General features: G+C 52.4%; 2 protein-coding genes across 6 annotated transcripts; one reads left to right on the forward strand and one right to left on the reverse strand.

Moving 5' to 3' along the window:
- The first annotated feature begins 226 nt into the window (after positions 1-226).
- On the forward strand, positions 227-21,611 carry PHYHD1 (phytanoyl-CoA dioxygenase domain containing 1). 5 transcript variants are annotated; one of them, XM_030817977.1, is made up of 13 exons: positions 227-991; positions 1,255-1,372; positions 1,608-1,681; positions 6,761-6,919; positions 13,484-13,559; positions 13,713-13,760; positions 16,112-16,167; positions 16,247-16,309; positions 17,401-17,422; positions 19,927-20,055; positions 20,155-20,271; positions 21,011-21,137; positions 21,234-21,608. In XM_030817977.1, exons 3-13 carry the CDS (start codon positions 1,649-1,651, stop codon positions 21,277-21,279), a joined length of 876 nt encoding a protein of 291 aa, XP_030673837.1. In that variant the 5' UTR covers positions 227-991; positions 1,255-1,372; positions 1,608-1,648; the 3' UTR covers positions 21,280-21,608. The 5 variants fall into 5 exon arrangements, with proteins under 5 accessions (XP_030673837.1, XP_030673836.1, XP_030673839.1 ...); XM_030817976.1 differs by lacking the exon at positions 17,401-17,422 and having other exon boundaries at positions 314-991; positions 21,234-21,611; XM_030817979.1 differs by lacking the exon at positions 1,608-1,681 and having other exon boundaries at positions 968-991.
- A 3,468-nt stretch (positions 21,612-25,079) lies between these two features.
- Positions 25,080-27,163, reverse strand: DOLK (dolichol kinase). Its single transcript, XM_003264225.4, has one exon. The coding sequence runs from the start codon at positions 26,851-26,853 to the stop codon at positions 25,237-25,239; it is 1,617 nt and encodes a 538-aa protein (XP_003264273.1). The 5' UTR covers positions 26,854-27,163; the 3' UTR covers positions 25,080-25,236.
- Between the last annotated feature and the right edge of the window lie 60 nt (positions 27,164-27,223).

The following is a 27,223-nucleotide window of genomic DNA, read 5'->3' on the forward strand; positions in this document are numbered from 1 at the left end:
GTGTTCTTGCCACATGGTAGGCATCTGTCTTTGTTGGGCAGTTGCATCAGAAGGATTGAGGACAGCTGGGAACATATCCTGCCTCTAGTGAACCTCGTGGTTCTGTCATCTGCCTGCCCCTCACCCAGCCTAACCCCTCTGAACCAGGAGCCCGAGCTGCACTTACTGCTCCCCCCCTGCCCCCCGGACGGCCTGGACCAAGCAGCAGCTCCCAGAGCAGTGGCCCAGCAAACACAACTTGACTCGAGGCCAAGGCTCTTGAGGGCTGAGCAGTGTCCCCATGTACACTCCTGAAACACTTTGTCCCTTCGCCATTCAGAAGGCATCATTTTGGGGAAGGCAGCGACTGGTTTTTCAGAGCCAGCGAGTGGCCCTGCCAGCTGCTGAGCAGGGCAAGCTGAGAAGGGTGGTGGTGTTCAAGTGTTATTCTCTCTTTTTGTTTTTGTTTCTTTGAGATGGAGTCTCGCTCTGTCGCCCAGGCTGGAGTGAGTGCAGTGGCATGATCTGGGCTTACTGCAACCTCCGCCTCCTGGGTTCAAGCGATTCTCCTGCCTCAGCCTCCCGAGTAGCTGGGACTACAGGCACCTGCCACCATGCTCGGCTAGTTTTTTGTATTTTTATTTATTATTTATTTATTTTGAGACGGAGTCTCGCTCTGTCACCCAGGCTACAGTGCAGTGGCGCAATCTCGGCTCACTGCAAGCTCCGCCTCCCGGGTTCACGCCATTCTCCTGCCTCAGCCTCTCGAGCAGCTGGGACTACAAGCGCCCGCCACCACGCCCGGCTAATTTTTTGTATTTTTAGTAGAGACGGGATTTCACCGTGTTAGCCAGGATGGTCTCGATCGCCTGACCTCGTGATCCGCCCCCCTCTGCCTCCAAAGTGCTGGGATTACAGGCGCGAGCTACCGCACCCGGCCTGCAGGTGTTGTTCTGACTCCAGCTCCACTGTGCCAGCCTGAATTGAGATGTCAAGTATCTTGGGCCTGAGGGTGGGTAACAGGGAGCATCTCTCTCTCTCCTCAGCCCCTTCCTCCTACTAAGATACCTCATGTCTCCTACCTTCCTCTGAGCTGCAGACGGATGCGTTAATTCCCTTCCATAATCCTCCCAGGACCTAGAGGCTTTCAGATCGGTGCTGGGAGGGGCCCAGATAGTTCTCCCCAGGACCTCTTCCACCTTTGGGATGCCCATTACCTGGGGAACGGGGGTGCCGCACATCCCCCAGACCAACCCTGCATCCCATTCTATCCAGATTGAGGCCTAGAGAGAGGCAGGCGTTCCTCAGAGTCACAGGGATTGGCGGCGCCTGGACTGGGACTCAGCCCAGCTGCTTGGCCTGACCCTCTCAAAGCATAATTTCCCGGCACCTGGTAAGCAGTGGTGGGGGGTGGTTTCCAGAAGAAACACAGAGGAAGCAGATAAAATCCTTGGAGATGGGAAAGGGCAAATCCTGGATTAGTTTTGGGGGTGGGGGAGATTAGCCTGGAGGTCACAGGCTGATCTGGCTGTGTCTGGGGAAGGAGGGTTGGGTAGTGGGACAGGGTTTTCTCCGGGTAGGGAAGGGTTAAGTCCTCTCAGGCTCCTAAACTTTCTCCTCCCCACCAGGAGGCCGCACCTAGAAGCCGCCCAGTGCCCCGAGCGTCTCCATGGCCTGGCTGAGCCCCTCGCAGCTCCAGAAGGTAGGAGCCTGCAAGTGGGGGCCGGGAGGGTCACGGCGGGGGGGGTCCGCCGGACCTTCAGTAGTCCCGGTGCCCAACCCACTCCCTGCCCCATTTTACCGAGGAGGAAACTGAAGCCCAGAGGAGCGGGTTTCCAACCACAACCCCTCCTGACTTCTTCACACATAGCCCGGGGTGTCTAGATCACAGGACCCAGGGTGGGGTGGGGTGAGGACGTGTGTGTTTGACCAAAACGAGAATAAGGCCTCGGAACCCACCAGTTCAGCCCTGGGCGGGAGTCGGCAACGCTGTGGGCGGGCGCAGCGCCCAGGAGGGGGCGGGGCCTGCGAGGGGCCCAGGAGGGCCCATGTTCGTCCAGTCACAAAAGGCTACCTCGTGGGAATTAGTGTGGCACAGCCTTTTAAAAAATCACTCATACGTTCCTACTCTGAGACTTAATATTTTCGTATACAGCTCTAGAAGCTTTGTTTCAAAGTCTGTTACAACAGCTACCACGAATCAAGTGCTGGACAAGTTTTTTTTGTGGGGGTGGGGAGGAGACGGGGTCTCGCCACAGGCACACGCCCCCATGCCCAGCTTTTTTTTTTTTTTTTGAGACGGAGTTTTGCTCTTGTTGCCCAGGCTGGAGTGTGCAATAGCACAATCTCAGCTCACCACAACCTCTGCCTCCCAGGTTCAAACGACTCTCCTACCTTAGCCTCCCGAATAGCTGGGATTATAGGCATGAGCCACCACACTTGGCTAATTTTGTATTTTTAGTAGAGACAGGATTTCACCATGTTGGCCAGACTGGTCTTGAACTCCTGACCTCAAGTGATCCGCCTGCCTCAGCCTCCCAAAGTGCTGGGATTACAGGCGTGAGCCACCGTGCCCGGTCCTATTTTTTTTTTTTTTTTCAGAGATGGAGTCTCACTTTGTTGCCCAGGCTGGTCCGGAGCTCCTGGGCTAAAGGAATCCTCCTGCCTTGGACTTCCAAAGTGCTGGGACAACAAGGCATGAGCCACCGCGCCCATCCTGCCAGGTTCAATAAAGGAGGCTGTGCTGCTATCCCCGTTTGGTAGCCTGAGGGCCAGAGAAAGGAGGGCACTTACTTGGTCAAGTTCTCACAATGGTCAGATAATCATTTATAGCCAGTCTTTGAGAGGAAATATGTTTCTACATGATTTTTATCGCGGTGGCTCACCTCTGTAATCCCAGCACTTTGGGAAGCCGAGGCAGGCGGATCACCTGAGGTCAGGAGTTGGAGACCAGCCTGGCCAACATGGTGGAACCCCGTCGCTACTAAAAATACAAAAAATTAGCCGGGTGTGGTGGCGGGCGCCTGTAATCTCAGCTACTCTGGAGGCTGAGGCAGGAGAATGGCGTGAACCCAGGAGGCAGAGTTTGCAGTGAGCCGAGATTGTGCCACTGCACTCCAGCCTGGTCAACAGAGCAAGACTGTGTCTCAAAAATAAAATAAACAGGCCGGGCGCAGTGGCTCACGCCTGTAATCCCAGCACCTTGGGAGGCTGAGGCAGGAGGATCATGAGGTCAGGAGATCGAGACCATCCTGGCTAACATGGTGAAACCCTGTCTCTACTAAAAAATACAAAAAAATTAGTTGGGCGTGGTGGCGGGCGCCTGTAGTCCAAGCTACTCAGGAGGCTGAGGCAGAAGAATGGCGTGAACCCAGGAGGTGGAGCTTGCAGTGAGCTGAGATCGTGCCACTGCACTCCAGCCTGGGCAACAGAGCGAGACTCTGTCTCAAAATAAAGTAAAATAAACAAAAATAAAATAAAATTAGCCAGGTATGGTGGTGTGCACCTGTAGTCCCAGCTACTCGGGAGACTGAGGCAGGAGGATTGATTGAGCCCAGAAGTTCAAGGCTGCAATGAGCTATGATCACATCACTACTCTCTAGCCTGGGTGACAGAGTGACAGAGAGACACCCTGTCTCTAAAAAAAAAAAAAAAAAAAAAAAAGGAAAGAAAAGAGAAAAGGGCTGGGTGGGGTGGCTCATGCCTGTAATTCCAGCATTTTGGGAGTCCGAGGTGGGTGGATCACTTGAGGTCAGGAGTTCGAGACCAGCCTGGCCGATGTGGTGAAACCCCATCTCTACTAAAAATACAAAAATTAGCCAGGCATGGTGGTGCATTCCTGTAATCCCAACTACTCGGGAGGCTGAGGCAGGAGAATCACTTAACCCTGAGAGGTGGAGGTTGCAATGAGCTGAGATCATGCCATTGCACTCCAGCCTGGGTAACAAGAGTGAGACTCCATCTCAAAAAGAAAAAAAAGGAAAAAAAAGAATTCCTAGTAGTGTATTTGTGTATTTACTGGATCAAGGGTATGCTGCACAGGTTGCTGTGGTTGGCCCAATTCCCAAGGAGGCAATTTTCAGCTTGATACCGATGTGATTAATTCCTAACATGCAGAGCTGAGGGTCCCATGGTGGGTGGTCATGAATGGTGTGTGGAAGCCAGAACTGGGTATCCCATGGTGGGGAAAGGGGTGTCCTTAACTGGAAACTAGGCTCTTTGTGGGTGTGTGCAGTAGGTGACTTTCTTTTTTTTTTTTTGAGATGAAGTCTTGCTTGGTCTTCCAGGCTAGAACGCAGTGGTGTGATCTCAGCTCACTGCAACCTCTGCTTGCTGAGTTCAAATGATTCTCCTGCCTCGGCCTCCCGAGTAGCTGGGATTACAGGTGCCCGCTATCACACCTGGCTAATTTTTGTATTTTTAGCAGAGACAGGGTTTCACCATGCCGGCCAGGCTAGTCTCCAACTCCTGACCTCAAGCGATCCACCCACCTTGACTTCCCAAATTGTTGGAATTATAGGCGTGAGCCACCATGCCCAGCAGTAGGTGACTTTCAGTGTCCCTGTTGGGGCTAAAACTTGGTAACGCTCTGCAGGCAAATGTGCAGATATTCATTCCCTCCCTATCTCTCTCGAGAGCCTCAGAATAAGAGGACCAGAGGCAAATCAGAAGAAGCCATCTACTTCCCCTCCCTGGCTGCCACTGCACTCAGGATAGAATACAGCTCCCAGCCTGGCCCAGCCCCTGCCACCCTCCTGCCTCCTCTTCCACCCCTCCCCTCACTCTGCCCTATCCATTCCCAATTCCTTATGTTCCTCCCAAATTCAGGGGCTTCCCATATCCTGCTCCCTCTGTCTGGAATGCCCTTCTCTTATCCCGCTGGTCCCATCTTGAAATATCACCCCCTCAGCGCTGCTGCTCCCAGACCCTTCTCCTTCCCAGCCAGTTTACGCTAGCTGCTTCTGCCTTCAGCACTCACGCTCATCCTCTCTCCGGCACGAAGTCTGTGACAGTAAATTTACCTGTATGGTTAGTGTAATGCTGGTCTCTTTCACTAGACTGTAGGCACCATGAGGGCAGGCATCATGGCTGGCTTGCTTATAGCCATACTTTTAGCTCCTAAAACCGTGTCTCAGACACAGTAGATTCTCAATCAATATTGGTTGAATACATGAATAAGGTTGTGTTTCCAGGTGACCCAAGCCTGGAGGGGAAGGGCAGGGACAACTTCCCCTTCCCGCTCCTTTTTCTTTTCTTTTTTTGAGACGGACTTTCGTTTTTGTTGCCCAGGCTGGAATGCAATGGCATGATCTCGGCTCACTGCAACCTCCACCTCCTGGGTTCAAGCTATTCACCTGCCTCAACCTCCCGAGGAGCTGGGATTACAGGCATGCGCCACCACACCTGGCCAAGTTTTTGTATTTTTAGTAGAGATGGGGTTTCACCATGTTGGTCAGGCTGGTCTGGAACTCCCGACCTTAGGTGATCCTCCCAAAGTGCTGGGATTACAGACGTGAGCCACTGTGCCCAGCTTCCTTTTTCTTTCTTTCCTTCTTTTTTTTTTTGAGGTGGAGTCTCATCTGTTGCTCAGGCTGGAGTGCAGTGGTGCGATCTCGGCTCACTGCAACCTCCGCCTCCTGGGTTCAAGTGATTCTCCTGCCTCAGCCTCCCAAGTAGCTGAGACTACAGTCATGCACCACCATGCCCAGCTAATTTTTGTATTTTTTTTTTTTGTATTTTTGGTAGAGACGGGGTTTCACCGTGGTCTCGATCTCCTGACCTCGTGATCCGTCTGCCTCGGCCTCCCAAAGTGCTGGGATTACAAGCGTGAGCCACTGCGCCCGGCCTTTTTTTTTTTTTTTTTTTTTTTTTTTTTTTTGAGACGGAGTCTTGCTCTGTCGCCCAGGCTGGAGTGCAGTGGCGCAATCTTGGCTCACTGCAAGCTCCGCCTCCTGGGTTCACACCATTCTCCTGCCTCAGCCTCCCGAGTAGCTGGGACTACAGACGCACGCCACCACGCCCGGCTAATTTTTTTTTTGTATTTTTAGTAGAGACAGGGTTTCACCGTGTTAGCCAGGATGGTCTCGATCTCCTGACCTCATGATCCGCCTGCCTCGGCCTCCCAAAGTGCTGGGATTACAGGCGTGAGCCACCGCGCCTGGGCCCTTTTTTTTTTTTTTTTTTGAGACGGAGTCTTGCTCTGTCGCCCAGGCTGGAGTGCAGTGGCGCTATCTCGGCTCACTGCAAGCTCCGCCTCCCGGGTTCACGCCATTCTCCTGCCTCAGCCTCCGGAGTAGCTGGGACTACAGGCGCCCGCCACCGCGCCCGGCTAATTTTTTGTATTTTTAGTAGAGACGGGGTTTCACCGTGGTCTCGATCTCCTGACCTCGTGATCCACCCGTCTCGGCCTCCCAAAGTGCTGGGATTACAGGCGTGAGCCACCACGCCCGGCCTAATTTTTGTATTTTTAATAGATACGGGGTTTCACCATGTTGGCCAGGATGGTCTCAAACTCATGACCTCAAGTTATTGCCTGCCTCAGCCTCCCAAAGTGCTGGGATTACAGGCATGAGCCACTGCACCTGGCCTCACTACTTTTTCTTTCATTCAAGCAGCCAATATTGATTGCTCTTTGCTGGGTGCCAGACTCCATGCCTGGGGTTGGGGACAGGGCAGCGAACAGGATACCTGGTACCACCTTCACACGGCTGCAGAGTTGAGGGAAGGGTCAGAAAGGAGCATTTGCAGACTGGGGAAGCCTGAGTCTCAATCCTGCCTGCAGTTCCAACAGGATGGATTCCTGGTGCTGGAAGGATTCTTGTCTGCAGAAGAGTGTGTGGCCATGCAACAAAGGATTGGCGAGATAGTGGCTGAAATGGATGTTCCTCTCCACTGCCGCACAGAATTCTCCACCCAGGAAGAGGAGCAGCTTCGAGCCCAGGTAGGTGTCTGGGCACATGAGGATGGGATGTGGCCTTTGAGGGAGGGCTTGGTCCCCAGCCAGAGCAGCAGCGTGGAAGGGAGGATCCCAAGGCTCCAGGGTGTCAGGCCAAGCCCCTTACACACCTTTCCCTTGCTCCTCACTGGGAAGTTATCAAGTAGGCTTTATTGTCCTTTTTATTTTTCTTTTTTCTTTTAAAACAGAATCCCACTCTGTTGCTCAGGCTGGAATTTAGTGGCATGATCTCAGCTCACTGCAACCTCTGCCTCCCAGGTTCAAGCAATTCTCCTGCCTCAGCCTCCTGAGTAGCTGCAATTACAGGCATGCACCACCAGGCCCAGCTAATTTTTGTATTTTTAGTAGAGACAGGGTTTCATCATGTTGGTCAGGCTGGTCTCGAACTCCCGATCTCAGGTGATCCACCCGCCTTGGTCTCCCAAAGTGCTGAGATTACAGGCTATTATCCCCCCATTAGACAGGCGGGGAAAATGAGGTTCAGATCACTTGTCCCAAGCCACACAGTTAGTAGTGGACAGAGTCAGGATTTCAACTCAGATCTGTTTGATACCAAGTCCCTGCTGTTCCCGGCTTGGCTTTACTTTCTGTTTTCCAGCTGTTCTCTGGCCACTGAAGGCCACTTTGTGGCCAGCCACCTGGAATGAGCCCAGTGGTCTGGATGACTCCCACCTGTGTAAATGTTATCCCCCATGAGACTAGGAACTCAGATTTTCTCCCCCCCAGTGACCGAATAGGTCACATGATAGGACCCAGTACAGTTTGCAATGGGTAAATTGAAGACTCTGGGGTCTCCCACACGGTTCTCTTGACACTTCCTAGTCGGAGTTTATTATGAGACTGCTTGCGCCTGGGCCAGGCGAGATCCTGGCATTCACGTCGAAGAGTACCTGCCATCTGGTGGGCATTAGCAGAAATACAACAGCCGGAAGCCATCCCAGGGAATGGGGAGAATGGCGTCTTAAGAAGGAAAAAGAACCGGTTAAGGAATGACAGTTTCCTCCAAAAAGCTGGTCTCATTTGCTGCACGGCTGCCTTCCATTCGGGGGGATATTGGGGGAAGCAGAGACAGCTCCTGCAGCCAGAGACAGGCAGGCCACTCAAGGGTTCCTAGGAGTAAGAAGGGCCGAATCCTGTGCCCTCCAAGCTGCCTTCAGAGACTAATGGGTTGTGGGGTGGGAAGAACATGAGAATAAAGCTGATATATTGGCCGGGCGCAGTGACTCACGCCTGTAATCCCAGCACTTTGGGAGGCCAAGGTGGGTGGATCATCTGAGGTCAGGAGTTTGAGACTAGCCTGGACAACATGGTGAAACCCTGTTTCTACTAAAAATACAAAAATTAGCTGGGTCTGGTGACACGTACCTGTAATCCCAGCTACTTGGGAGGCTGAGACAGGAGAATCACTTGAACCCAGGAAGCAGAGGGTTTATAATGCGTGCAAAGAAAAGAGCTTGGCATAGTGCCCAGCACTCAGTAACATCCTCAATATTCACTCTTGATACTGTGAGAAAAATAAAAGATCAGTGGGCGTCCTGTCTCATTTTCTTGGGTTACCTCCAGCTTTCCTTGTCTGAGTTATTTTACAACACCATAAGTTGGATAAAACTGATAATAATGCACGGTACTTGTCCAAGTGGGGGGTCAGTACCACTCTGTTCCAATCACGTTACCATGAACTGGGTCCTGGGGAATGCAATTATTGCCCTGTGGATAGAACAGTTGGGCAGCTGGGTGTGGTGGCTCATGCTTGTAATCCCAGCACTTTGGGAGGCCAAGGAGGGAGGATCACTTGAGCCCAGGAGTTCGAAACCAGCCTGGTCAACAAAGTGAGACCTCTGTCCCTACAAAAAAATTTTTTTAAATTAGCTGGGCATGGTGGTATATGCCTGTGGTCCCAGCTACATGGGAGGCTGAGGCAGAAGGATCACTTGGGGCCAGGAGGTTGAGGCTGCAGTGAGCTATGATCATGCCACTGCACTCCAGTCTGGGTGGGTGATAAAGAAAGACCCTGTCTCAAAAAAAAAAAAAAAAAACAAACCAGTTCGAACAGTTTGCATCTATCTCTAAATTCATTTCAAGGGCCGGGAGTGGTGGCTTATACCTGTAATCCCAGCACTTTGGGAGGCTGAGACAGGCAGATCGCTGGAGGTCAAGAGTTCAAGACTAGCCTAGGGAACATGGCGAAACCTGGTCTTTACCAAAAATACAAAAATTAGCTGGGCATGGTGGCAGGCACCGGTGGTCCCAGCTACTTGGGTGGCCGAGGCAGGAGAATTGCCTGAACCCTGAAGGGAGAGGTTGCAGTGAGCCGAGATCGTGCCACTGCACTCCAGCCTGGGTGACAGAGCGAGATTTCTATCTTGAAAAAAAAAAGGGCGGGCGCGGTGGCTCACACCTGTAATCCCAGCACTTTGGGAGGTCGAGGTGGGCGGATCACAAGGTCAGGAGATCGTGACCATCCTAGCTAACACGGTGAAACCCCATCTCTACTAAAAATACAAAAAATTAGCCGGGCATGGTGGCGGGCGCCTGTAGTCCCAGCTACTGGGGAGGCTGAGGCAGGAGAATGGTGTGAACCTGGGAGGCGGAGCTTGCAGTGAGCCCAGATCGCGCGACTGCACTCCAGCCTGGGCAACAAAGCGAGACTCCGTCTCAAAAAAAAAGAAAAAAAAAATTCATTTCAGTATTCCTTAGTATCTACATACATGTGTGTGTAATTCTTGGAATTCTCCTTTGAACCAGTTGTAACATCTTACTGGTTTCCTTGTGAAATAACAAATTCAGTAAAATCTTTGACATATGCTTAGCATCATTACCTTTAATATTTTTACCATCCAGGCACGGTGGCTCAAGCCTATAATCCCAGCACTTTGCAAGGCCAAGGCAGTGGGCAAATCACTTGAGCTCAGGAGATCGAGACCAGCCTGGGCAACATGGTGAAACCCTGTCTCTACAAAAAATACAAAAAAAAAATTAGTTGTGGCCGGGCATGGTGGCTCATACCTGTAATCCCAGCACTTTCGGAGGCTGAGGCAGGCAGATCATTTGAGCCCAGGAGTTCAACGCCAGCCCGAGCAACATGGCAAAACCCCATCTCTACCAAAAATACAAGAAAATTAGTTGAGAGTGGTGGTGCATGCGTGTAATCCTGGCCACTTGGGAGGCTGAGACAGGAGGATCGCTTGAACCCGGGAGATGGAGGTTGCAGTGAGCCAAGATTGCGCCACTGGACTCTAGCCTGGGGGACAGAGCGAAAGTCTGTCTCAAAAAAAAAAAAAAAAAATTAGGCATGGTGGTGTGAACTTGTAGTTCTAGCTACTTGGGAGGCTGAGGTGGGCGGATCACCTGAGTTCGGGAGTTCAAGACCAGCCTGACCAACATGGAGGTTGCAGTAAGCCAAGATCACGCTAATGCACTCCAGCCTGGGCAAGAGTGAACCTCCATCTCAAAACAAACAAACAAACAAACAAACAAACAAACAAAAAAAGCACCTCAGCCAGGTGCAGTGGCTTACTCCTGTAACCCCAGCACTTTGGGAGGCCGAGGCAGGGGGATCACAAGGTCAGGAGATCGAGACCGTCCTGGCTAACACAGTGAAACCCCATCTCTACTAAAAATACAAAAAATTAGCCAGGTGTGGTGGCGGGCGCCTGTAGTCCCAGCTACTTGGGAGGCTGAGGCAGGAGAATGGCGTGAACCCGGGAGGCGGAGCTTGCAGTGAGCCGAGATTGGGCCACTGCACTCCAACCTAGGCGACAGAGTGAGACTCCATCTCAAAAAAAAAAAGGGCACTTCAATTTCTTCTTCTGTAAAATGGGGATTATAGTCGACCCTACCTCTTTGGGTTTTGGGAGGCTGAGTAAGATAACACATGTACAGGCTTGTCTCAGAGATATTTCAGGTTTGGTTCCAGACCACTGCAATAGAGCCAGGATTTTTTTGTTCTGTTTGAGATAGATTTTCACTCTTGTCACACAGGCTGGAGTGCAGTGGTGTGATCTCGGCTCACTGCAACCTCCACCTCCCGGATTCAAGCGATTCTCCTTCCTCAGCCTCCAGAGTAGCTGGGATTACAGGCGTGTGCCACCACGTCCTGCTAATTTTTGTATTTTTAGTAGAGACATGGTTTCGCCATGTTGGCCAGGCTGGTCTCGAACTCCTGACCTTAGGTGATCCACCCGCCTTGGCCTCCCAAAGTGCTAGGATTACAAGCGTGAGCCACGGCACCCGGCCTAGAGCCAGGATTTAAACCCAAGGATTTCAGCTCCAGAATCTGTGTCCTAACTGCTGTAAGATTCAGCCTCTGGCTGAAGCCTCCAAGAATTGAGGAGGTCAGTTTTTTCTTTTTCTTTTTCTTTTTTCTTTTTTTTTTTTGAGACGGAGTGCAGTTGCGCGATCTCTGCTCACTGCAAGCTCCACCTCCCGGGGTCACGACATTCTCCTGCCTCAGCCTCCAGAGTAGCTGAGACTACGGGCGCCCACCACCACACCTGGCTAATATTTTGTATTTTCTTTAGTAGAGACAGGGTTTCACCGTGTTAGCCAGATGGTCTCGATCTCCTGACCTCGTGATCCGCCAGCCTCAGCCTCCCAAAGTGCTGGGATTACAGGCGTGAGCCACCCTGCCTGGCCTTTCTTTCTTTCTTTTTTTTTTTTTTGGAGATGGAGTTTTGCTCTTGTTGCCCAGGCTGGAGTGCAATGGTGCGATCTTGGCTCATTGCAACCTCTGCCTCCTGGGTTCCAGCAATTATCCCATCTCAGCCTCCCAAGTAGCTGGGATTACAGGTGCATGCTACCACGCCCGGCTAATTTTTGCATTTTTAGTAGAGATGGGGTCTCATCATATTGGTCAGGCTGGTCTCAAACTCCTGACCTCGGATGATCCGCCCGCCTCAGCCTCCCAGAGTGCTGAGATTACAGGCATGAGCCACTGCACCCGGCCTGGGGAAGTCAGTTCTATTATTATTTTTTTTTTATTGATTTTTTTGAGATGGAGTCTCGCACTGTCGCCCGGTTTGGAGTGCAATGGCACAATCTCAGCTCACTGCAACCTCCGCCTCCTGGGTTCAAGTGATTCTCCTGCCTCAGCCTCCCAAGTAGTTGGGATTACAGGTGCCCACCAGCACACTCGGCTAATTTTTTATACTTTTGTTTTTATTTTTATTTTTTCTTGAGACGGAATTTCGCTCTTGTTGCCCAGGGTGGAGTGCAAGGGTGCGATCTTGGCTCACCGCAACCTGCGCCTCCCAGGTTCAAGCAATTCTCCTACCTCAGCCTCCCGAGTAGCTGGGATTACAGACATGCGCCACCATGCCCGGCTAATTTTGTAATTTTAGTAGAAATGGGATTTCTCCACATAGGTCAGGCTGGTCTTGAACTCCTGACCTCAGGTGATCTGCCCGCCTTGGCCTCCCAAAGTGCTGGGATTACAGGCGTGAGCCACTGCACCCAGCAATTTTTTGTATTTTTAGTAGAGACTGGGTTTCACTATGTTTGCCAGGTTGGTCTTGAACTCCTGATCTCGTGATCCACCTGCCTCAGCCTCCCAAACTGCTGGGATTACAGGTGTGAGCCACAGTGCCTGGTTGGTCAGTTCTATTATTATTCCTTTTTTATTTATTTTTTTTTTGAGACAGAATCTTGCTCTGTCGCCCAGGCTGGAGTGCAGTGGCCCAATCTTGGCTCACTGCAAGCTCCGCCTCCCGGGTTCACACCATTCTCCTGTCTCAGCCTCCGGAGTAGCTGGGGCTACAAGTGCCTGCCACCATGCCCGGCTAATTTTTTGTATTTTTTTTAGAAGAGATGGGGATTTCACCGTGTTAGCCAGGATGGTCTCGATCTCCCGACCTCGTGATCCACCCACCTCGGCCTCCTAAAGTACTGGGATTACAGGCATGAACCACTGCACCCAGCCTTCTTTTTTTCTTTTTTTTTTTTTGAGACAGAGTCTCACTCTGTCGCCCAGGCTGAAGTGCAGTAGTACAATCTCGGCTCACTGCAACCTCCGCCTTCCAGGTTCAAGTGATTCTCCTGCCTCAGCCTCCCGAGTACCTGGGACTACAGGTGCCCACCACACCCAGCTGATTTTTGTATTTTTAGTAGAGACAAAGTTTCACCATGTTGGCCAGGCTGGTCTCGAACTCCTGGCCTCAAATGATCTGCCTCAATGTGCTGGGATTACAGGTGTGAGTCCTTACGCCCGGCCATTATTATTCCTTTTTTACAGATGAGAAAATCAAGTCTTGGTGACATAAAACCAGGGGCCCAAGGCTACTAGGGAACCAGCCCTGTTCGACTCTAGCATCCATGTTCTGAATCATGTATAGTGAGGTTTCCAAGAAATTCCATGTTTGCATCTTTGGGGTGTGCTTCCAGGCACTTGAAGTTCTGGCTCACTGTCTGTGCCTCAGTGGACAAGTCTGAGAAGCCCCCGGGGGGTCTGTAACCCTGTGACGGTGGGAAGCTTCTGAATCCACCTCCCTCTTTACCAGGCCCAGCTCTGACCCCAGGATGCTGTCTCAGTCCTCCGATGTCCCCTTTCCACAGGGCAGCACAGACTATTTCTTGAGCAGTGGTGACAAGATTCGATTCTTCTTTGAGAAAGGCGTTTTTGATGAGAAAGGTTTGGAGCTGGGGCCCTAGAGCTGGGGAGGAGCCATGGCGAGGGTAGGCTGGACTCGGGGATCTGCCCCCAGGGCTGGAAGCATGCTGAAGCCAGCTGCCCATGGAAGGCTAGACACCAGTTTTCTGCCTTTATCTGTTCTTTGTGCCACAGGAAATTTCCTGGTCCCTCCGGAGAAATCCATCAACAAAATTGGCCACGGTGAGCAGGGGGTTGGGGATGCAGGAAAGAAAATCGGGGAACTGGCTGGGAGTGGTGGCTCACACTTGTAATCCTAACTAACACTTTGAGAAGTCAAGGCGGGTGGATCACTTGAGGTCAGGAGTTCAAGACCAACCTGGCCAACATGGTGAAACCCCGTCTCTACTAAAAATAGAAAAAATTAGGTGAGTGTAGTGGCACACACCTGTAGTCCCAGCTACTCAGGAGGCTGAGGCAGGAGAATTGCTTGAGCCCGGGAAGCGGATGTTGCAGTGAGCTGAGATCGTGCCATTGCACTCCAGCCTGCCTGGGTGACAGAGACAGAGTGAAACCCTGTTCAAAAAAAAAAAAAAAAAAAAAGAAAGAAAAGGAAAAAGAATGGGAAACTGGGGAAACTGAAGCCTGAAGAGTTTAGGAGCCTTAATGAAAGCCCACAGTGGCCGGGCGTGGTGGCTCACGTCTGTAATCCCAGCACTTTGGGAGGCATCACCTGAGGTCAGGAGTTCAAGACCATCCTGACCAACATGGAGAAACCCCGACTCTACTAAAAATACAAAATTAGCTGAACATGGTGGCGCATGTCTGTAATCCCAGCTACTTGGGAGGCTGAAGCGGGAGATAGCTTGAATCCGAGAGGCTGAGGCTGCAGTGAGCTGATATCACACCATTGCACTCCAGCCTGGGCAACAAGAGTGAAACTCCGTCTCACAAAAAAAAAAAAGCCCATAGTAAGTTAGTGGTAGGGTGAATGGCATTTGTGGCTTCAGGCTCCCCTCTGGTCTTGGGCCCCTCTGCTAATCATGACACTGCTGCCACAGCACTGGGGATAGGGGGTCCACCTGATCCCCCCTAACAGATGGGCATGTGCAGGCTCTCTACTGCCTGGCCTGGGGGAGCTCCTGGGTCCAGTGCTCCCTAGAGCCACCCTAAGGGGCACCTGACCTGCTGATAGCCCAAAGTCAAGTAAGAAAACCCTCACTTTTTTTCTTTAGGATCATACATTATAATTTGTTTTATAGACTGCTTATTTATTTAAAAAAAAAATTGAGAGGAGGTCTCATTATATTGCCTAGGCTGGTCTTCTACTACTGGGCTCAAGTGATCCTCCTGCCTTGGCCTCTCAAAATGTTGGGATTATAGGCATAAGCCACTGCACTTGGCCTATAATGCTTATTGTTAAACCTGAAGTTATATCATGGTAAGCTCGTAGACAAGTTGTGGTAAAATACACGTAAGATTTACCATACCATTGCTGGGCGCGGTGGCTCACGCCTGTAATCCCAGCACTTTGGGAGGCCAAGGCAAGCAGATCACGAGGTCATGAGATCGAGACCATCCTGGCTAACACAGTGAAATCCCCGTCTCTACTAAAAACACAAAAAATTAGCTGGACGTGGTTGTGGGCGCCTGTAGTCCCAGCTACTGCCACTGCACTCCCTCCTGGGCAACAGAGCGAAACTCTGTCTCAAAAAAAAAAAAAAAAAGATTTACCATATCATCATAACCCTTTTAAAGTACGTAGCTCGGCCAGGCGCGGTGGCTCACACCTGTAATCCCAGCACTTTGGGAGGCCGAGGCGGGTGGATCATGAGCTCAGGAGTTCAAGACCAGCCTGGCCAATATGGTGAAAAACCATCTCTACAAAAAATACAATAATTAGCTGGGCGTGGTGGCGCACGCCTGTAGTCCCAGCTGCTCAGGAGGCTGAGGCAGGAGAATCGCCTGAACCTGGGAGGTGGAGGTTGCAGTGAGCTGAGATCGTGCCACCGCACTCCAGCCTGGGCGACAGAGCGAGACTCCATCTCAAAAATAAATAAATAAATAAAAATAAAAAGTTCGTAGCTCAGTGGTATTAAATGCATTCAATCTTATGTTTATGACAATGAGGGACTATCCCATGCCAGGCCCTGGGCTGTCCCTGCACATTCATTAGCCCATGGAGTCCCACACCAGTCCTGCCTCCCACGTTCTTCTAATCCTCATTTGACAGAAGAGGAAACTGAAGCTCACAGGAGAGAAATGGTTACCCGAGGCCACACACAGCAAATGGTGGCACCGAGATTGCTCCACATGATTGGTGCCTTGGAGCCCTTAGTCGTCTGTGAGGGTTGGGGAGTCGGGGCTGGCCTGAGCTTCCCAGAAGGTCAAGAATAAGGGCATGGGTGGCATAGGGCCTGGGGTGGGGGCAAGGCTCCTGTGGAGCCCATTACTCAGTTGTAAACAAGCAGAAGGGTTAATGCATACAAAACAGGTGAGAATGTCAAAGCAAGCCTGAGTGTGGGTGCCCAGAGCTGGGTGTGGAGGGACACGTGGGCCTGAGATGGGGCCGACAGCCTCCTTCTGTCCCACAGCTCTGCATGCCCACGACCCCGTCTTCAAGAGTATCACACACTCCCCCAAGGTGCAGGTGAGCAGAGGTGGAGGTGAGGGCCAGGAGGGTGGGCCATGTGTGGCAGGCTGGCAGCATGACCTTTGCCCCCCTCCAGACCTTGGCCAGAAGTCTGGGCCTCCAGATGCCTGTGGTGGTGCAGAGCATGTACATCTTTAAGGTGAGCTCCTTGTCCTTGCCTCAGTTTACCGCCTGTAAAATGGGCAGACTGCTCATACCAAGCCCTTCCTTACAATAGGCCAAAAGTTGTTGGAATTATTATGTTGGTGGGAGAACACGGAAAATCGGTCTCCTCCGGCTAAAGCACCTGGAACTTAGTTGAGCCTCAGTTAAAATTTGGTGGTAGGGGCCGGGCGTGGTGGCTCATGCCTGTAATCCCAGCACTTTGGGAGGCTGATCACCTGAAGTCAGGAGTTTGAGATCAGCCTGGCCAATATGGAGAAATCCCGTCTCTACTAAAAATACAAAAATTAGCCGGGCGTAGTGGCACACACCTGTAGTCCCAGCTACTCAGGAGGCTGAGGCAGGATAATTGCTTGAACCTAGGAGGTGGAGGTTACAGTGAGTGGAGATCACTCCAGTGCACTCTAGCCTGGGGGACAGAGCAAGGCTCCGTCTCAAAAAAAAGAAAAATTTGGCCAGGCGCAGTGGCTCACGCTTGTAATCCCAGCTCTCAGGGAGGCAGAGGTGGGAGGGTAGCTTGAACCCAAGAGTTTGAGACCTGCCTGGGCAATATAGCGAGACCCCGTTCTCCACAAAAAGGAAGAAAAAAAAATTTGGTGGTAGGAGGGAGTGTCATCCCCAGGCCTCCCTCGGCCTCCCTCCTCCCTTCTTTGGCAATTGAAATGCTGTGCTCCCAGCTTTCAAGGGCCAGCTCAGTGCCACCTCTCTTCTAAGAAGCCTTCCAGAACCCCTGAGAAAAGAAGGACCCATCTGACTCTGGGGCTGGAAGGCTTAACTGCTGTCCTGTGTCCTAGCCTCCCCCTCCAGTCCTTGCCCTGCTCTGCTCTGTGATCTTGTGAGGCATGTGTGCGCTTGCACATGCTAGGAGCTTGTTGGGCAGGGGTGGGGGTTTTCTCTTTGCATCCCTCCTGGGGCTGGCACACTGAAGGTGCTCAGTAGCTGGGTGTTGATGTGGAATCCTGAGAGGAAAATGCCTGTGGCCAGAGCAGCAGCATCCTGTGAGTCTCAGCAAGCCCAGTTCCTCTCTGCTCTCCCCTGTCCTCACCAGGCTTTTCCTCTCTCTTGCAGCAACCTCACTTTGGCGGTGAAGGTGAGCTGGGAGTTGAGGGCCCCTGAAAAGGCCATGGGTGGGACATCTAAGACAGCAGTGGTTCTCAGATCTTTAGAAGGAGGGAAAGCGCTTGCTCCTGTCTGCTGTAGGAGCCTGGGCTGGAGAGGAGGAGCCACCTTCCATTCCTTCCTCTGATAGTGGATTGGTAGGGAAACCTTGCGTCCTTGATATAGTGGGTCCTGAGCCTGCCAGCAACCCCAGCTGGTTAAAAATATAGATTTCCTAGGCCAGGCGTAGTGGCTCATGCCTGTAATCCCAGCACTTTGGGAGGCAGAGGCGGGCGGATCACCTGAGGTCAGGAATTCGAGACCAGCCTGGCCAACATGCTGAAGCCCCATCTCTACTAAAAATACAAAAATTAGGTGGGTGTAGTATCGCACACGCATAGTCCCAGCTACTCAGCAGGCTGAGGCAGAAGAATCACTTGAACCCAGGAGGCAGAGGTTGCAGTGAGCCAAGATTACACCACTGCACTCCAGCCTGGGTGACAGAGTGAGACTCTGTCTCAAAACCAAACAAACAAAAACACCAGACCAAACCAAACAAACAAAAAAACAGATTCCTGGGCCCTAGTCCCTGAGATCTTGAGCCAGTAGGGCTGCATGGGCCTGGGAATCTGTTTTTTTTTTTGAGACAGAGTTTCATTCTTGTCACCCAAGCTGGAGTGCAATGGCACTAGCGAGGATTACAGGTGCCTGCCACCAGCCCAGCTAATTTTTTCTATTTTTAGTAGAGACAGGGTTCCACCGTGTTGGCCAGGCTGGTCTCAAACTTCTGACCTCAGGTGATCTACCCACCTCAGCCTCCCAAAGTGCTGGGATTACAGGGATGAGCCACCGCGCCCGGCCCTGCAATCTGTATTTCTAACAAGTTTGCTGGAGGATGAATTCAGCATAGAAATTGCTGATCTAGTTCCACACCCTACACCATGCAGTCACCCTTTACAGCCTCCCTGGTAGGTGATTATCTACTTCTGCTCAAATACCTCTGGTGACAGGGAGCTCACCCCCTCCCAGGAAGCCCTTTCCTTCTTTGCATGAGCCCAAGTCAGCCTCCTTGTGACCACCTTCTTCCACCATTCAGCCTGCACGCAGTTCCCCAAAGGGATGACCATCCCCACCCTTAGCCTTCTCTGCCTGAGTCCAGCTCTCCCAGTTCCTTCCACCATTCCTCTCCCAAATGTTTCAAAGCCCCTTCTGTTTTAAATGTTCCTTTGGAGGTCTGTCTTAAAGTTTGGTATTCAGAAAACATGCAGTTGCCCAGGAAGGAAGGAGGTGAGACAGCAGCCTGTTTATTCTGTTGTTGAGGACCATGTTCCTTCGTTTGGTGGTTCTGCATCCTAACTGTACCCTAGCATCGTGTGGGGAGGTTTTTAAAAATGTGGATGCTGGCCAGGAGTGGTGGCTCACACTTGTAATCCCAGCACTTTGGGAGGCCGAGGGGGGCAGATCACCTAAGGTCAGGAGTTTGAGACCAGCCTGACTAACATGGTGAAACCCCATCTCTACTAAAAATTCGAAAATTAGCTGGGCGTGGTGGCGGGCACCTGTAATCCCAGCTACTCGGGAGGCTGAGGCAGCAGAATCGCTTGAATCCGTGAGGCGGAGGTTGTGGTGAGCCAAGATCGTGCCACTGCACTCCAGCCTGGGCGACAGAGCCAGACTCTGTCTCAAAATAATAATAATAATAATAATAATAATAATAATAATAATAATAAATGTGGATGCCTGATCTTAGCATCTCCCCACTTTGCACCCAACTTCCCCCAATTTTTTTTTTTTTTTTTTGAGAAGGAGTCTTGCTCTGTCACCCAGACTGGAGTGTAGTGGCACAGTCTCGGCTCACTGCAAGTTCTGCCTCCCGAGTTCAAGCAATTCTCCTGTCTCAGCCTCCCAAGTAGCTGGGATTACAGGCGCCTGCCACCACACATGGCTAATTTTTGTGTTTTTAGTAGAGACGGGGTTTCACTATGATGGCCAAGCTGGTCTTGAATTCCTGACCTCAGGTGATCCACCTGCCTCGGCCTCCCCAAGTGCTGAGATTATAGGTGTGAGCCACCGCGCCAAGCCCCAACCTCCCAAACTTAGGCCACTGGGTGAACCATCTGGTGGCTGGAGGCCGCTTGTCCCTGGTTAAGAAGGGTGGCTTGAGTTATCTCACTGGAATTAAACAGTAGCGCTACTTTATATCAAGCGATTATATTGTTGGGCCCTGAGCACTTTTCATACGTCATCTCATAGAATCCTCCAGCACCCTGTGAGGTAGGTTGTTGTTGGAGCCACTTCACGGTTTAGGAAATTGAGGCTTCGAGAGGTGAAATCGCTTGCCTTAGAGTCCTGGGCCAGGAGGTGGTGAGATTCTGACTGATCATGGGAAGCCTGGCCCTGGAGAGCACCCAGAGGACTGAGGAATGGTAATGAGGCCAAGGTGAGGTGGGAACAGGCAAAAGGATGGGCTCCTCACCCTCGGTGGGCCTGCTGTAGTCTCCCCTCATCAGGATGCCTCCTTCCTGTACACGGAGCCCCTGGGCCGGGTGCTGGGCATGTGGATCGCAGTGGAGGATGCCACGCTGGAGAACGGCTGTCTCTGGTTCATCCCTGGCTCCCACACCAGTGAGGAACTGTCTCTTCTGCCCACTTGGGACTCCCCACCCCCTAGGGAGAGGGACCTTGAGAAAGGAGGAGTTTAAGGCTCTCCATCTTGGCCTGCAGGTGGCGTGTCAAGAAGGATGGTCCGGGCCCTTGTTGGCTCAGCGCCTGGTACCAGCTTCCTCGGGTCAGAGCCAGCCCGGGATAACAGCCTCTTTGTGCCCACTCCAGTGCAGAGAGGTAGGCAGATGCAGAGGGCAGAGAGGCAAGGGGCTGAGTCCATCAGTCTGTGCTTGCTCGACTACCCAGCGTCCAAAAGGTTGCCCTCTGGGTCATCTGAGGGCAGTGAAGTCACAGAAAGAGGAGGGGCTGGATGGGTGCTGGGAAGTCAGGAAGCAGCATGTTTTCCTGCAGGCTGACCCAGATCACCCCGGAATCCACACTCTGCTACTTATGGGCTGTTTCTCTGGGCAAATGACTGACTCCCTGAGCCTTAATTTCCCCAAATGTAAAGTGGAAAGTCAGTGAGATGATAAATATGTTGACATAGAGTCTGCCTAGTGCATAGCCACTGCTCAACAAACTGCTCAACAAATGTTGGCTGTTGGGCGGGCCCTTTTTCTTATGAAAAGGGAAAACCAACGTCTAACTCAGCATCACTGGAGAGGTCCCAGTGGACTGGCACAGGACAGAGGGCTTCTGCCTGATCCTGCAAAGACCTCAGGAGGGGAAGCCCTTCCTAAGGCTTGTCAAGGCCACAGTCCACAGCAGAGGGGACTTGATCCCAGAGGAACATGCATCTCAATAGCTTAACTTCTGACCCTGCAGGAGGCTGTAGATGCCTGAGCTTTCAGGGAAGGGAATGGGGATGGATGGGGGCCACAGAACCACTGGAGAGAGGAGGGCTCATGTCCCTTCCTGCCCTGGGGAGGGGGGATGTGGGGCTGGTGGCTTCCTGACCTGCTTGTGTCTCTGCCAGGGGCCCTGGTCCTCATTCACGGAGAAGTGGTACACAAGAGCAAGCGGAACCTCTCTGACCGTTCGCGCCAGGCCTACACTTTCCACCTCATGGAGGCCTCTGGCACCACCTGGAGCCCAGAGAACTGGTAGGTGACAGGGTGGGCGTGTGCGCCCGACAGTCCCCTGGAGGCTGGGAGCAGTGACCCTGCACCTCAAGGTTGTTTCTCCTCTATCCTCTGCAGGCTCCAGCCAACAGCTGAACTGCCCTTTCCCCCACTGTACACCTAAAGGCTCTCACAGGGCAGAAGCGCTGGCCCCTCCTGGGTGAAGCTGTGGGCTGCAAACACCAGTGCCTTGCTCGGCCTCCTGGTTGCAACTCTCAGGGAGGTCTTATCTCCCCTCCTGGGCTTTCCTCCTGCCCTGTGGGCAGCAGCCTAGGCTGGGTCAGGGGCTTCCCTAAGATCTTCACCTCTCTGCTTCCCTACTGCCCCAACATAGCCTTGAGGAGGCTTCTCAGCCACCAAAGGGTTCTGACCCCTTCTCACTCTCCTCTCCTCTCAGATGGAACTCTGGTTATTATGGTGTTACTTATCGAATAAAAACGACTTCAGAATGCAGCTTCCCTACTGAGCCTTCTTTCCCAAGCAGCATTGCTTTCCAGAGAAGAAAATGCTTTCCAGGCTGGGTGCAGTGGCTCACGCCTGTAATCCCAGCACTTTGGGAGGCTGAGGCGGGCGGATGACCTGAGGTCGGCAGTTCGAGACCAATTTGACCAACATGGAGAAACCCTGTCTCTACTAAAAATACAAAAAATTAGCCGGGCGTGGTGGTGCATGCCTGTAATCCCAGCTACTCGGGAGGCAGAGGCAGAAGAGTAGCTTGAACCTGGGAGGTGGAGATTGCGGTGAGCCGAGATCACGCCATTGCACTCCAGCCTGGGCAACAAAAGCGAAACTCCATCTCAAAAAAAAAAAAAAAATTGCTTTCCAGACAAGATGCTAAAATGCATCCCAGGTACCCCAGCCCTGCTTGGCGTGGCTTGCATGATTTTAATAAGTAACATTTAGTGGGCAGTGACTGTGTGCCCCGCACTGTGCTGAGACCTTCACAGGCTTTATCTCATGGAATCCTCACTCAGACAGGTAAGTGCCATTATTATCTGTACAGAAGACGACGCTGAGCCAAGGAGGGGTAAATGACCTGCCCAAGTCACATGGCTGCTCAGTTGTTCAGCAGGGTCAGCCTCATGCAGAGCCCGTGCTCCTAACCTTGACACTGCCTCGTCTTCTCTTCTTGGGGAGCAGAGATGCCCAGAGCTAGGAATCCAGAGTTCCAGGTTCTAGTCCTGGCTCTGTAAGCAACTTGCTCTCTGGTCTCAGGCCAGGGCCTTTCCTTCCTCTGGGCCTGTTTCCTCCCACGTCCAGTAAGGGGGCCAGACTAGGGCCTTCAGGGGCCCTTCCTGTTTGGGCATGCTTGGCAGGCACTCAGACCTTCAGAACAACTGCCAAATCTAAAACCTCCTTAGCTGAGGTTTGGCCCAGAGGCTACAAACTGGGGAACACAGGCTGATTCTAGCCCACAGACACATTTTGTCTGGGCCTCAGCATTTTTTTTTTTTTTTGAGACAGAGTCTCGCTCTGTCACCCAAGCTGGAGTGCAGTGGCAAGATCTCAGCTCACTGCAACCTCTGCCTCCCGGGTTCAAACAATTCTCTCCTTCAGTGTCCTGAGTAGCTGGGATTACAGGCGCCTGCCACCACGTCCGGCTAATTTTTGTATTTTTAGTAGAGGCAGGGTTTCCCCATCTTGGCCAGGTTGGTCTTGAACTCCTGACCTAGTGATCCACCCGCCTTGGCCTCCCAAAGTGCTGGGATTACAGGCGTGAGCCACTGCGCCTGGCCAGTCCTCAGCATTTAAGAAAAAACTTGAAGATTCCACATAACAATCCAGGTTCCTAAGCTTCCTCGAATGAGCATGCAATTGACAACATGGGGCCTACACTCTAGCATGGTAGCTACTGGCTGGAGCTCGCTTAGAGGCTCACTGTGGTCCTCTGTTGTTGTTCACTGTGTTACCTGATTGGCCTTGGCAGTCATTTGAGTTTGTGACCCTGATGTAGCCTATCCCCCAACTATATACATGGACAACCCAAGGCCCAGAGGATAGAGCCCTTTCCCAAGGCCACCCTGGGAGTCTGTGGGGCAAAGCTGGTGCTCTTTCACCAACATTTTGCTGTCTCCTTTTGCAAGCAAAAGGAGGGAGCCTGAGAGAAGGGAAGTGTCTCCGTTGAGTCCCAAAGAAATGTCTCAATACTCTCCTCTGAGGGAAAGGACATGGCAGTGATTCTCAAGCAGAAGCTTCGCTCCCTGGAGCTCTGCTCCGGGCTTCTGGCCTTGGTGGACCAAAGCTCTCACTTCCTCTGACGTCTTCCCAAGCTTGGGGAGAAAGGGAGAACCTTGTCCAGCCTCAGGAATCTTGCTGTGCTATCTTCCTAGTGACGGAAAATGTTTATCCATTCACTATGTGTGCAGTGTACAATTCTGGGAGGGACACAGTGCAGATGGACTCCCAAATCTACTGATTTCCTGCTCCTTGTCAGTGCCCTGTGCTAGCCTTGGGGGATAGGGTGGGGAATGAGGCATTCCCAGAGCCTGTCCTCCCAGAGAGCAAGGCTGCAGCGTGGACCCCTCATAGAGTCATTTACCTCTCAGGAAACTCCCCCAGCCCCTGTGGATCTTTCCTACCTTGGGAAAAGACAAACACAGGTTTGGATAGGACTAGAACGTGAAAAGGTCTTAAGAAGGACCCCTTGATGAGGTCCTGGTGCTGTTCAGCCCATCTTTCTCTATGGACACCACTCAGTGGGACACTAGAGGCGGGGTGGGGTTGGCTAAAACAAGATCCAGCCCAAGCAGGATCTGATCCTCCCTCAACCCCGCCAAAGTTGACCCACCTCTCCCTTCAGTAATTCCTAGCCCTCTGCTCTTTCCCTCAGGGGTTCTCCACTTCCAAGTGAAGCCAGGAGAGCAAAGGTCACTCTGGTTTCCAAGTGGTTTGCCCAGCTTTTCGGCTTTTCACTAAGATGAGGACTGGTCTTTGGTAAAAATGACTCCCTTTCTGACTGCTTATCAAGGGTGGGCTCCAGGCTGGACTCTCACAACACCCCGTGAGGTGTGGGCTGTCATTACTCCCATCTGCAAGGGAATTGAGGTTCAGCCTGGCTAAGTGACTCACCCAAGGTCACAAAGTTTGTTTTTTTTTTTTGAGATGGAGTTTTGCTCTTGTTGCCCAGACTGGACTGCAATGGCGCGATCTCGGCTCACTTCAACCTCCGCCTCCCAGGTTCAAGTGATTCTCCTGCCTCAGCCTCTCTAGTAGTTGGGATTACAGGCATACGCCACCACGCCTGGCTAATTTTGTATTTTTAGTAGACGGTGTTTCTCCATGTTGGTCAGGCTGGTCTCGAACTCCCGACCTCGGGTGATCCGCCCATGTCGGCCTCCCAAAGTGCTGGGATTACAGGCATGAGCCACCGTGCCCGGCCATTCGAGGTCACAAAGTTAGTAAGAAGCTGTACAGCCAAGGATTCTGACCAGATTAGTTTGACCCAGAGACTAAAGTGTTAACCATTATGCTTTACTCCCTCCAGTGTCCACTCTGGCCTCCTCCGAGGCTGCAGGGCAAAAGAGGGGGCTCTACAGCACACTCAGGTTCTTTGAGTTGCTGGACTATCCCTTAAGCCTCTTTTCTTTTTAAATATCAGCAAGGCTGGGATGGTGGCTCACGCCTGTAATCCCAGCACTTTGGGAGGCCGAGGTGGGTGGATCACCTGAGGTCGGGAGATCGAGACCAGCCTGACCAACATAGAGAAACCCTGTCTCTACTCAAAATACAAAATTAGCTGGGCATGGTGGCGCATGCCTGTAATCCCAGCTACTCAGGAGGCTGGGACAGGAGAATCGCTTGAACCTGGGAGGCGGAGGTTGTGGTGAGCCAAGATCGCACCATTGCACTCCAGCCTGGGCAACAAGAGCAAAACTGTCTCAAAAAAAAATAAAATAATAAAATAAATATCAGCAAAACTAGAACTAGGAGAGCTTTGCTTTTTATTTTAAAGCTGAATCAACTGAAAAATCAAATCTGCTTTTCACACCTTGGCTCTTCATGCCCAAGTAGCTGTCTGCTGTGGGGACTGTTCACCCTCCCCATGTTTGTTTCCTCCGTCACTGCTGCTGCACTGTAACAGCTAGGCCATCAGCAATATCAGGAGGTAGAGAGGCAGAAGGAGATTGTCTATCTGTGTAGTGTATGCTTCCAGGAGGGACACAGTGCTGATGGACCCCAAAATCCAAGCGTAACTGTAGTTTAGGTCCACTCCACTGTCAAAGATTAAGATCACAGCTACAGAAATTATCTGCGCAAATATAGATGTCATGGTCCCCTCAAAAGTCTTTTTGGTTCCAGGCCAGCGGATCTCCCCCATGGTGCTACCGAAGATGGAGGCCACAGTATCACCCACACCCACAGCCAGGACACCGGCATAGGGGACGAGGGCCCTGGCTCCCCCCAGGCTACCCTTCTGTGTGCAGGGTCTGGGGATCAGCCAGATGGGAAGAGACATGCCCAGGAGCAGGTAGATGTGTGTCAGAATGAGTGGTCCGCTGTCTCGTTCATCCAGAAAAAGGGACAGGAAGCTCCGTAGAGTGTGACCCAAGGGTTTGATGCGGAAGTAGCGCACATACTCCAGGAAGATGAAGACCGCCAGACATACAGTGGCGGCTACATAGAGCAGTGGCCGGTCAAAGATGATACCTGGGATGTAGGTGGCTACCACAATGAGGTGGAAATACTTTCGGGCGATGGTGGGGGCCTGGTGCTTCTTGGACTCAGAAGATGACCGTTTGGCATTCTGGTACAGCACCACCAGGCAGGCCAAGGTGGCCAGCAGAGACCAATAGGCTAGGAGGTAGATGCGGGTGTCTGTCTGGAAGAGGAACTGAAGAAGCCAGAGCAGGGGATTCCTGCGGATGAGCCGGTGCAGCCAGGGTAGGACCACACCAAGGCTCAGCACACAGGTCATGAGGTGGAAGAAGATGGAGGAGGCCCAGGTGCCTGAGTCCATGAAGACAAACAGAGTGCTGAAGAAGATGCCCATGAGTACCATCCCTACTACCACAACCAGCAGGAAGAAGTCCACTGGGTCCCCCTGACTTTCCACCAGTGTCAGAGAGCGCTTGATGAGCTGGTTGAGAACAAAGCTAATGCCACCCAATACCAGCAGTGCCTCACCAGGGGTGAAGCAGCGGGGCAGCAGGTACAGCAGGATCATGTTGAGATAAACGAAGATCAGAAGGACTTCCAGGACTTCGATCACCTCCCCCACGCTCAGCGAGTGCTTCATGATATAAATGATAACACCTCCAGCCAAGCCCAAGATGATACAAGTGTTGGTTGGCACTGGGCGAGTGATGCCGAGCGCCAACACTGATGAGAAGAGGGCCACTGCCATGCCAGTGGCTGCCACCACAATGCCAAAACGCTCAAAGAACGGGTTCCCAGCAGTCTGGCACCGCTCCTTCATGACTAGTCCAAGCAAAGGCATGACCATGGAGGCAGGCAGTAGGCCACTGTTTGCGGACATTCGGAACTGGAAGACAGCGCTTCCCTGCTGTAGCAGCCGGTCCCACTTGTATTGGACGTAGAAGGCCTGCACTGCGAGGGCCACGGCGCACCACGAGTATCGGTCCCATACGGTTGCGTGGATGCTCAGCACCACTGCAAACACTACTGCCGCCTCTGCCAGCACCGATCCACTCAGCGGAGCCCCAGGCCCCGGGGCCGGAGATGGGCACTCTCGGGTCATATCTCTAGACCTGGGGCTTCACGGAGGCCGGGGTGACTACGGACGCCCTAGACTTCGGGCCCCTCAGCCCCGTCAAGCAGAGGGAGGCACTTTCACCCGGCCAGCAACCTTCTCCCTCCGTTCTCCAGCAGCGAGGAGGGAACTCCACCGCAGGTCACTTCTGCGGCCTGGGAGCTGGCGCCCGGCCACCCCCCACAGCCTCCAACCTACGGCGTAGACGTCGCCACTCTGCAGCCTTCCTCTCAGTTACAGCCGCCCCCGCTGCCGGATCCTCACCTCTTTGGGCCTCGCCATCTTGGCACCGCCCCGCGGTAACGTCACGTGACGAAATCCCCGCCCACGCTCCAGATCCGGGGGCGAGCGGTCACGT

This window comes from Nomascus leucogenys, chromosome 8, assembly GCF_006542625.1.
Source record: "Nomascus leucogenys isolate Asia chromosome 8, Asia_NLE_v1, whole genome shotgun sequence".
NCBI classification, from domain to species: domain Eukaryota; kingdom Metazoa; phylum Chordata; class Mammalia; order Primates; family Hylobatidae; genus Nomascus; species Nomascus leucogenys.